The sequence below is a fragment of the Gossypium hirsutum genome, chromosome A03 (genome assembly GCF_007990345.1).
Source record: "Gossypium hirsutum isolate 1008001.06 chromosome A03, Gossypium_hirsutum_v2.1, whole genome shotgun sequence".
Lineage (NCBI taxonomy): Eukaryota > Viridiplantae > Streptophyta > Magnoliopsida > Malvales > Malvaceae > Gossypium > Gossypium hirsutum.
The window spans coordinates 56453367-56465360 of NC_053426.1; the positions used below are offsets into that span (position 1 = coordinate 56453367).

At 36.5% G+C, this 11994-nt stretch overlaps 1 protein-coding gene across 2 annotated transcripts; it reads right to left on the reverse strand.

The window, feature by feature from the left end:
* Positions 1–294: 294 nt before the first annotated feature.
* On the reverse strand, positions 295–11751 carry LOC121217708 (uncharacterized). Of its 2 annotated transcripts, none has more exons than XM_041093721.1 (14): positions 11258–11751; positions 10434–10524; positions 10238–10322; positions 9913–9982; positions 9302–9371; positions 3010–3079; positions 2748–2793; positions 2408–2660; positions 2122–2327; positions 1914–1988; positions 1241–1301; positions 1021–1101; positions 837–916; positions 295–570 (listed from the first exon to the last, which is right to left on the reverse strand). In XM_041093721.1, exons 1-14 carry the CDS (start codon positions 11395–11397, stop codon positions 492–494), a joined length of 1407 nt encoding a protein of 468 aa, XP_040949655.1. In that variant the 5' UTR covers positions 11398–11751; the 3' UTR covers positions 295–491. The 2 variants fall into 2 exon arrangements, with proteins under 2 accessions (XP_040949655.1, XP_040949658.1); XM_041093724.1 differs by having other exon boundaries at positions 10690–11750.
* Positions 11752–11994: the final 243 nt, after the last annotated feature.

The window sequence follows — 11994 nt, forward strand, 5'->3', positions numbered from 1 at the left end:
CTCTTTGGATATCCCCCTAAACAACTCTTGCTTATTTCTCCATTTGACCCTAACCAAATCACACTGTCCCAACATTTTCTCCTCCCTATCACAAACCAAAATATTTAACCCACCAATCTCTCTTTATCCTAATTTATGCATATTTAAAGAAAAGAACAATGCAACCCTAGCAACATATAATTCCTGGGAAATCCAAGACTAACTATACACGTGCGGAAGAGAGCGCTTCATCATCCTCATTTATATTTCATAAGCGAAAAAGGAAAAAGAACCCATGATTTATCACAAAACATGTCAAAATCACTACTTTCATTTCATTTCAGAATGCAACTAGTCATTTACAATTCCTGAGTGGCAAAACACAACTATATCACGTTTGGAGAAACCAGAATGGCCAGCTTCTCAATGCTTGCTTCATCTAAAATCACAAGCAATTCGAAACGGTTTGAAGAAAAAAAAATTACACCAACTTTTCTACAGGTAATTTGAGACTAGACATCATAGACTGGCAGTCGCTCTTCAATAGAAACACGGCAGATTGGACACCTTTTGCACTTCTCACAGCAAGTGCTGAGAAAGAAACAGCATTATTAATAATTAAAGAAAACAAGTTCCACATCCTTTGATAAGAAATGAAAATATTACACACCATATGCCCAAAATATGGTATGCCACTACTAGTCATGTAAATACCATAATAATATATTTCTGAGTATACATGATGCCTAAGCCAAAGCTTTTAACAGACATCTTTGCATTAATCAATAGTCCACTACTGAGAAAACAGCCAGAATGGAAAATAACATTGTCAGTATTACAAGGGTAGATGCAAATACCTGCAGAGAACATGATGTCTACAAGGCAGCAGGACTACACTGATTTGTTCCTCAAAGCAAACTCTACACAGAATCTTTTCCTGAGTGACAGATCCATTCAATTAATAAGTAAGCAATACAGTATATATTAGCCAAACAATTAGAATAACTTGGTAACAACTTAAGCTTGGTGTTGAAATAATACATATTGAAGTCTTTCAAACTCCTGCTGGCTGTACTTGGTGACTTCAGTCTGCTCACTGAGTGCAGCTTGTAATCTCCAAATCTATATTTAAAGGATTTCAAAACATGCATATAATATTGCTCAATTATAGACAGAGATTTCAGACCGTAGCAAACAGGTTAGACCAAAAAATGCATAAGTAAATACTTCACAATTTGAAGACTCCAAATACTATGTTTACCTCCTCAACAAGAACTGATTTTGGTCTTTTCTTCACAATATCAGGTGAGAAAGTGTTATATCTGAATGTTTGAGGATGAAAGAAAAGATCAGCAAAAAGACGGGGAGGGGGGGGGGAACCCCACTATTATCTATGTAGAACTCAAGAAGGCCCCACAATATGCAATAAGAACAAGTTAACTGGCAAATACGATGAGAAGCAAACAAATTTCATTGCTAAATTTAGTATGCTAACATGAATGTATCTCATGACTCAGTTCTTCTTTTACTACTGCATTTTAATACATTCTCTTTATAAATGATAAACTAAAAGCAAACTGCACTACAATTCTCCTTTATTAAGAAACAATATTATCCTATGAAAAGATTTCCTAAGCCCTTTACTACTTAGATATTGACTAACTAGGAACTACTGAATATAAGGGAAAAAGAAGTCATCTGCATTGCTTTTGATGAATAGTGATGGTGGCTAATGAAAATTTTTCCACACTTTTAGGCTTTAGCTATCATACTGTGACAGAGAAAAAAGCATTTTTGCACCGATAAGTCTAAGCATTCAACCACATCAAAGCTGGTTTAGTAAACCCTACAGAATGCAGCCAGAATGATTACTTATGCATTGTGCTAGATGAATGCATGTATAAAGGAACTAGAGTGCAATATAGAAAACCAACCCAGATGCCCCTGAATAGTAAAGTCTAGCTTGTTCCTCTCTACTTCCTTCATCAATTGACCACCAACCCAGTAACCTGTTGAGAAAAGAAACATAATTTTTTTTAAGTGTGCACAATGCTTTCATTTTTGTGTCCACTTGGTCCAGACTCAGAAGAATTTGAGCAAAAGTTAATCAAGATTTAAAAATTAACTCCTAACAAACACTACCTTGACCCATGGTGCAAGAACCCAAAAAATTCACGAACTTTTGATGATATATCAATGTATCTTCCAGAACGAGCTCCACTATGTAGTAAAATAACAATTTTCTCAATCAATCTATACGCAGCATGAGCAACCCCAGCTCCTTGCAGCAGCAGAAGGGGAGAAAAAAAAACTGGAGGTGATATATTTCTTGCACTAGGTGGTGTTCCCTGACATCACAGTTTAACATGTGACACAGATAGAACTTGAACGTTCAAGAATATACCAGAGGCATTTGCAACAACTATACCTCTAAATGCATGAAAAGCATGATCTGGAAACAAATAAATGGAATTTTCATAACATGTCCTCCAATATCCTGCAGGTTGCATATTCTGCTGTTCTGGTGGCTGTCTTCATCAGAAGATATTACCAAGCCTCTGTTCCAGTCCAGATATCTTATAGTCATTGAAGACGAGCTGGATTCTCCAAGGTGAGAATTTCGATGAATTGCAGGATTATACCACTTTGTACAAACAAGAAAGGCAAAGCACTCTGCAATACTGCATCACAACTTAAAATATTATTACAGTAGAAAAAGGACAAGGGGGAAAGCAGAAAACAATCACTGGAAACTGAATGTATTGTACCCAAAATTTATAAATAAATCCCACCAGCCTAGAGCTGCAACATCACCTGCACCTCGTTGAAGATGAATCAATGTATTAGCATCAGACATGTTGAATGGTTTCGAACTAGAATACATAAGTCAGCAGGAAAAAAAAATTCCCATTCGTAGCAAAACAAAATAAATATAGCCATGAGATAGCACCATAAAGAACAAAACAAGAAAAAAAGGAAACTAGATCAAAAGAAATACTACCCTTAAAACTAAGAAAAAAAAAAACTTACCGCATAACTTTAAAAGAGTGAAAGTTGTGGCAGCAATAAAGAAGACCATAGATATTGCAACCCAAAAATGCTACAAACCAAATACCAGAAATTTCACATCAGTTCTCTATACAATTATCAGTGCACAATACATTTAGCACTAGATATAGACAAACAGATCATCTCAGAGACCGCATCATTGCTATCATCACATATGAGCACACTCTGGTTAAGCATAAGATATGAAGCATGTATATGGGGGAAACCCCCTTGTACCAGTGTCATATTGGTGTCTGACAGAGACACACTGCCGACAAGGCATAATAAGTATGGGACACACCAGGACCAAAAAAAAAAAAGTTCTGACACAGTGACTATAGTTACTACTCACCAGATTGCTTTCCCGGGAACCATGAACCAGAAGAAGAGAATTACAGTGTCATAGAGAAGTAAGAGAAGAGACTAGGGTGAGTTTATGGTTCTCTTTTAAAATGAATTGACCTCAAAAAGGGCTAAGATTGGGCTTAATCTCTATCGTGGAAAAATATGGATTGTGTGCATGTGCAGTGCCACCATATGCTTACCATATCCATGTCTGTCCTCCATGAAGTACGAGCATGATGCAGTCATGACATGCTGTTATAATGTAAGTAGATGCAAATATCAAAAAATTATCTGTTTCTTTCACATTTTTCATCTTTCCACCCTTCTCAATAACCATACAACTCAATAGAACCTGGGGGGGGAGGGGGGGGAATTCAAGTAAGTTGTCCCTTGAGAAAATTGTGCCATGAAAAGAAGCATCATGCTTGAATAGTAGCATGGTGTTGCAGCTTTTGATAGGCAAGTTGGGATAAAATAGCTAACAAGTGATGAGTCACAAAAACTGGATCAAGTCAATCGTCAATCACCCAATATATGTCTCCTAAAGCTAATTTCTTGACCAACATCAACAAAGTGCAACGCCTAAATGGTATTAAAACCTGGACAATCTTGTTTGAACATAAATCATACATACACATGCACATAGACAAGCATTATAAGCAAGTTTGAACATATTTGATCGTTATAACAAGCATTTCCATTTTCTAACATTTCTCTACAATTTACGAGATTGTTGCATTTAGTTGTATATTAGAACAAAAGCTGAAAGAATGATCACACCAACGAAATATTATCGGTAATATTAGAATCCACGCCTTCTAAGAATACATCTTGTCATATTTCAGTTTCCTAATTAAGGAATATTTGAGTGTATCAAATAGGATTCTGTAAATAATATTTTATCCCTAACTTTAAGGCTGTTTTTAGGTACAGCATCCCTAGAATTAGTATGTTTCCTAGTGTAAAGTTTCCTAAGTTAGGCTCACTATGTCTATAAATATTTATGTAATTTCTTGTGAAAAATATAATTGAAATAGCCTGTTTTTAACATGGTATCAGAGTTCTTTTAGCCCGATTTTTGGGATTTTTTTTTTCTTTGTCTGGCGATGTTTTTTTCCTGATTCCAACCAGCCCTCAAGCCTGTAAAATTTGTTCAAACGAAACATGACTGAAACTGTCAAGATCAGTAACACTGGGGATGTCTCAGAAGTTTCTGTGAGCAACTCAAACCCAACAAGTGAATTTCAAAACATCCAAGTAGCCTACAGGCTAAATGGGAAAAATTACCTGAAGTGGTCTCAACTGGTTCGTACGTTCTTGAATGGAAGAGGAAAACTGAGTCACTTACTCAGAATTGCACCTAAAGAAAGAGATCCTAAGTTTGATGCTTGGGATGAACAAGACTCTATGGTAATGTCTTGTTTATGGAACTCTATGATGCCAGAAATCAGTGATATATGCATGTTTCTTAATACATCCAAAGAAATATGGGAAGCTGTGAAACAGACTTATTCTAAAGTTCGAGATGTTGCTCAAATCTATGAAATCAAGACTAAGATTTCATCTACCAAGCAAGGAAGTCAATCAATCACGGAGTATTCCAATCTGTTGCAAAGTTTATGGCAAGAGATGGATCATTACCAGTGCATTCAGAAGAATTGCAGTGAAGATGCAGCACTCCTGAAAAGGTTCGTTGAAAAGGATCGAATTTATGATTTTCTTGCTGGACTAAATGTTGAGTTTGATGCAGTAAAAGTTCAAGTACTTGGAAAAGAGGAACTACCATCACTAAATGAAACAATTGCAATTGTTCGTGCTGAGGAAGGAAGAAGAGGAGTTATGGTTGAGAACAGTCAAGTGGATAGTTCAGCCTTGGTTTCAAAAGCTGTAAGTGAGAGGAGATTTGGCCTGGAGCAGCCAAATAGTGAAGATAATAGACAGAAAGACGTACAAAGCCTATTAACAGGGATTCCGTATGGTGCACCTATTGTAAAAAGGCCCGTCACACTAAAGAAAGATGCTGGAAACTCTATGGGAAGCCACAAACAACAAATAAAATTTTTTCAGAAAAAGATGGACAACCAAAGGGACAAGGACGAGCATATACAGCAAGACAGCTGGATGGAAAAAAATAATTCTCAGGAATCACCTGTTGAATTCAATAAAGAAGAAATTGAGAAGTTAAAAAATTTGCTGGGATCATTGGAAAGAACTTCTTCAACAGGTACTTGTAGTTTGGCTTTTTTAGGTATATCCTCTTCTCAAGATTCTAAAGTCTCAGATACAGTCACCAAAAGTTCTTGAGTCATTGACTCAGGAGCTACAGACCACATGACCCACTCCTCACAAAAATTTGTTTCATATACACCTTGACCTAGTAGTAGAAAAATAACAGTAGCCGATGGTTCTGTGATCACAGTGGCTGGTCAGGGTGATATTGTTATAAACAAAACCCTTACTCTTAAAAATGTCCTTCATGTTCCAAAACTATTTACCAATCTTTTATCCATTCAAAGAATTACCAAAGACTCTAACTGTAAAGTGGTTTTCTATCACAATCGATGTCTTTTTCAGGAACAGAATACGAGGAGGATGATTGGACATGCTAAGGAAGTAAATGGCCTATACTATCTTGAAGAATCCAGTGGAGAAGTTAGTGCTCTGAATTCCTCACCTTCATCTTTCATATCCCGAATCTATTAAAACCAATAAAGACCAAATTTGGCTCTATCACCTTCGCCTTGGTCATCCGTCGTTTAGAGTCCTTAAAATTATGTTTCCTTCATTGTTCAAAGGATTGGCTGTTGAAAAATTTCATTATGATATCTGTGAACTTGTAAAACATAAACGTACCCCTTTTCCAGTAAGCAATAAAAGAACTTTCACTCCTTTTACTCTTATTCATAGTGATGTTTGGGGGCCATCCACTATTTCAAATATTTCTGGAGCTCAGTGGTTTGTATCCTTTATTGATGATTGTACTCGTGTGTCTTGGATATTTCTTTTAAAACAAAAATCTGATGTAAGGTCTGTCTTTCCAACCTTTTACAACATGATCAAAACACAATTTGGAGCTGAAATAAAAAGGTTTAGGTCAGACAATGCCAAGGATTATTTCAATCAATTTCTCTCAACATATTTCCAGGAAAGAGGCATTATACATGAGTCATCTTGTGTTAGTACACCTCAACAAAATGGTGTTGCCGAAAAAAAGAATGGTCACATTTTAGCTATTACAAGAGCCTTTTTGTTCCAAAAAAATGTCCCTAAACAATATTGGGGGAGGCTGTTTTAACTGCTACTCATTTGATAAATAGATTGCCTACAAAAGTCCTTGAATCTCAAAGTCCTATGCAAGTTCTAGCAAAATTCTTTCCTGATTTCAATACTTCAAGTAACCTTACTCCCAAAATATTTGGTTGTGTTGCTTTTGCACATGTTCATTCTCAAAATAGAGGAAAATTTGATCCACGAGCTATCAAGTGTGTCTTTCTTGGTTATTCTTCTACTCAAAAGGGGTACAAATGCTATCATCCAGCCACAAAAAAAAATTTGTAACAGCAGATGTTACTTTTGCAGAACAAGAGAATTTCTTTACTCGTCCTTATCTTCAGGGGGAGATCTTATTCACAGAAGATAAGGACAAAAAATTCTTTCTTCTTGACATTCCAGCTCCTATCTAGCAACAAAACACCCACATTCCAGCTCCTGTCCAGCAGCAAAACACTCACATCACCAAACACTCCCACTCAGTCCTTGCCTACTAACCAACCTGCCCGACTTGAAACAATGGCCCCTATACAACCTGAAACAGAACCTAATACACCCAAATCACCAAAAGGAATTCAGGACACTACTCTTCCTTTACTGGTTTACTCAAGGAAGAAAGCACCGGTGCAAGTTCAATCATCTTCTTCTCCTATACGACCTGAGGTAATTGCTGAACCTACTTTGAATTCTAATACTGCAAATTTAGATGATTTTCCCATTGCTATTAGAAAGGGGACTAGAACCTGTACAAAACATCCCTTGTACCTATTCATGTCTTACAAAAACTTGTCCCATAACCACAAAACCTTTCTTACCAGCTTAAATTCTATCTCCATTCCCAAAACTGTATCCGAGGCATTAGAAGATGAGAATTGGAAAAATGCCATGAAAGTTGAAATGGAAGTTCTTGAAAAAAATAAGACATGGGACTTAGTGCAATTACCGAGAGGAAAGAAACCAGTGGGATGTCGCTGGGTGTACATAGTGAAATATAAGTCAGATGGTTCTTTGGAGAGGTACAAAGCAAGATTGGTTGCTAAAGGGTACACTCAAATGTATGAAATAGACTACCTTGAGACATTTGCCCCTGTGGCAAAGATGAACACTGTAAGAGTGTTGTTGTCACCAGCTGCCAACCGAGGCTGGAAATTACAGCAATTTGACATCAAAAATGCCTTTTTACACGGTGATCTTGAGGAGGAAGTCTATATGGATGTTCCTCCAGGATTCAGTCCAAATACAGGACAGGTAGTTTGCATACTAAAAAAGGCTTTGTACGGACTAAAACAGTCCCCGAGGGCTTGGTTTGGAAGATTTACCAAAGTAATGCTCAAGTTGGGGTATAAACAGAGTCAAGGAGATCACACTCTATTTGTAAAACACTCATCTTCAGGGGGAGTGACTACTTTATTAGTCTATGTTGATGACATTATAGTGACTGGTGATGATCTAGAAGGAATGGAGAATTTAAAGAAATGCCTAATAAAAGAATTTGAAGTCAAAGAGCTCGGTAAGTTAAAATATTTCCTTGGTATTGAAGTGGCACACTCTCGGGAAGGAATATTCATATCTCAGCAAAAATACATAGTTGATTTGTTGACAGAGACGGGCAAGTTGGGCTGTAAACCAGCAGAGACACCCATAGAGGTGAACCACAGACTTGGAAATGCACTAGAAGATGCAGAAAAGGTCATATCAAAGACTTGTAGGGAAGCTCATTTACTTGTCTCATACCAGACCAGATATTGCCTATGCAGTAGGTGTTGTAAGTCAGTTTATGCACAATCCCAAAGAATCTATGGTTGATAGAAGATCAACCTCGGGCTATTGTAATTTTCTAGGAGGCAACCTTGTGACTTGGAGGAGTAAAAAACAAAATGTTGTGGCTAGATCTAGTGCAGAAGCTGAATTTAGGGCGATGGCTCTTGGAGTTTGTGAGTTGTTATGGCTAAAAATTATTTTGGAAGATTTGAACATCGAGTGGGAAGGTCCAATGAAGTTGTATTGCGATAATAAGTCTGCCATCAATATTGCACATAATCCAGTTCAACATGATCGAACGAAGCACGTTGAGGTTGACAAACATTTTATAAAGGAAAAACTGGACAGTGGCTTAATTTGCACTCCATTTGTGTCCACTGATGGTCAACTAGCAGACATACTTACCAAAGGATTGTCTGGGAAGTTGTTTCAAAAATTAGTAAGCAAGCTGAGAATAGATGATATCCACTTCCCAGCTTGAGGGGGAGTGTCAGATTTCAGTTTCCTAATTAAGGAATATTTGAGTGTATCAAATAGGATTCTGTAAATATTTTATCCCTAACTTTAAGGCTGTTTTTTAGGTACAGCATCCCTAGAATTAGTATGTTTCCTAGTGTAAAGTTTCCTAAGTTAGGCTCACTATGTCTATAAATATTTATGTAATTTCTTGGGAAAAATATAATTGAAATAGCCTGTTTTTAACATATCTCGTTGCTGTAAGATGAAATGAAAAAAAAACCATAAAATGATAAGTGCACCAAACCAATGGATAATTTTCCAGTTATAAAACTTATGACTATGTGGAACCATAAACACTAAGTTGGGCATGCCAATTTTATTAATGACTCATTGGATATCTCCAAACTAAATCCTTTACTCACTACTATTGAAAACTTACAGGAAGGGTCTCCCATATCACTTCGTCACTCATGCTTTCCTCATCTCCAGGCATCAAAGCTCTGCACATCCTGCCGAAAATTAAAGAAAAATAGTCATTACAACTAGAAACAGTGGATAAGATAAAAATGAACAACAGTAACATTTAACACTACAATCCCACACTTGCAACTGACTTGGTACTTTGCTAAAATACTATAGCATTACTGATTCTTGCTATAGTAAGTCAAAAAACTTCAAAGTTGAAACTTGAAACATCGCACTCCAACATTTCTTTTCCCAATATAATTAGAGGTCAGGCTAGGTGAGAATGAGAAAGAAAAGAAATATATATTTCAGAATTTGTTGGAGCAAGTCAACATATGAAGTTGGTTCAAGGCTAAAGTCCACACCACAATATACAAAGGAGGGAAAAAAAACCGCATTGTGGATAGCAGCTTTTTAAGCCCCAAGTATCAATAATATTTTGCATGATTTCATTCAGATTCTTGTTGACTGGAGCCAACATTAGCAAATCAATTTGGTTAATAGACATAAGATTTTATAGTACACATTAAGTACTCAAGCAACAAAATATGACAATGAACAGGAAGAATGAGGGAAAGGAAATACCTGATGTTATCAATCAGAATAGCTATTTCAAATGCAAGCAGGGGAAGAAAGACAATCTTCAAATTAACAACTGCAACACATCCATTTTTATAAACAATTTAAATGAATAAGATAACTAAATGGGAATATTAGATACTCAATATTAACATGCTAACTTGAACATATAAAGTTATTCATGAATCATTAACGCAAAAGTCCCTTCAGCAAATCAGAGAGAAGTAAGATGGAGAGTACTAAAGCAAAAATAAATAAATTAGAAGATAGGACTTATAAATAAGAAGAACATCTACAGATTATTATGTTCAGAAGAGGTTGCCTTTTTTACCATAGCTGCTATCAAGACGTATACACAAAAGTAGCTCAAAAGCAACAAGCAATGGCGTTGATATGAGAGCATGAAAGGGAGCCCACTGTGCATGAGAAAAGCAGGTTATTGATCTGGATTATTATGAAATACAGTGCCACAAACAATTTTCTCACAGCTAATTAGGACATCCAAACTTAGAGATTATCTGTCATACATGGCGGTCATGAGGCATTGATGGAGCAGGCAAAGAAAACCTGCCACGTGCTACAGTTGCATGAAAAAGCCATAAAGGGGCAAATACAACCCTGCACAATGAAGATAACTAGTGAATCTACATTGACTTGCAATAAATGCTTACCAACATAAGATGATTAACATGTTCTCATCTCCTCGCTTAACAACAGAGGATACTAGTGAATCTACATTGGCCTGCAACAAATGCTTTACATACTCTCTTCCGCACTATTCACCTCTAGAGTATAAGTGTGTAACTTGCAGCTTCATACGGACATCTGAGCATGACTGACAGCTAAATGTATTCAAATCATTAACACTTCATATATGAATTATGATCACAAGTATCCCAGTCAAAAGATCAAGTACCGGATATATCACTAATGAGAATGAAGAGAGAAAAACGCATTGTTAAACCCCTAATCATGAGATTTTATAACAGTTGGCATATGTTTGAATTTCATGGCCATCCCAATAGAGAAGCCAAACCCGTCAATGTTTAATTAACTGAGAGCAAATTGACTAACTGATCAAGTAAAATGTGACTTTTAAGAAAATACACCAACAAAATTCAAATGACAAGGAAAAACAAAAATTACTGCAAAAGAAACAATACAAGAAAGATTCAAAATTTGGTGAACTAAGAAAAAGTAAAAAGGAAGCGAGTGACATAGTGAAAAATGGGGATGCAGGCAACAAAATGAATGGCAAAGTCGATTGCTTTTCGCATAAAAGTCAGCAGTCGCAAAAACAAGCGAATCAGTTGTAAATGAAACCCAAAAGCAGAAAGACAGAGAGACGAACCACCAAGAGTAAGAGAGGGCATGATGAAGCTTGAGAGCGAGCAAGAGGGTGAAAGAGAAGAGCAAGGCATGGGCTACCAGCGCCTGCAGCGACTTCCCCACTCTCCTCCATGTCATCACTCTCCTTCTCTCAACCAACATACCCAGAGCCAAAAATAAAAATAATAAACGGAATTCTTAAGACACCCAGAAAAGAAAAAGATGGAAACTTGGGTTTGACGCCAAAGCAAAGGAAGCAAGGTCGAGGTATGGTTTGGGACGAAATTACGCTTGAGAAATGAACAAGTGCGAAGGAGAATGGCTTAGGAATAGGAATGGAAGAAAAGAATAGGGTAACTTGGTGAAGAAGAAGAAGAAGAAGAAAGCAAGGTGGGTGCCCACATTACGTAGGGAAGTTTTTTCAGCTTGGATTGGAAATGGAATTAGATATTTAATTATGCCCACTGAAAGGAAGAGAGTGGGCGGTTTACTTTTTCTTCTTTTTTCGCTTTTCCACTTTCAAAGCGGATATATTGTTGTTAAATAAATAGAATTTAGGGGGAAAGGGACAGAGTGGAATATTCATATACCTCACACTCACATGGAATCTGTATTTCATATATCACTTTTATTTTATTTTTATTATTCACTAACTTAAATATCGTGATTTTTTTTTATTTTAAATTATTCAAGTGTGCAGTTAAATCCCTTTTTTTATATATTATATATAATGCAAATAGTAAAATTAGTTATTAATAT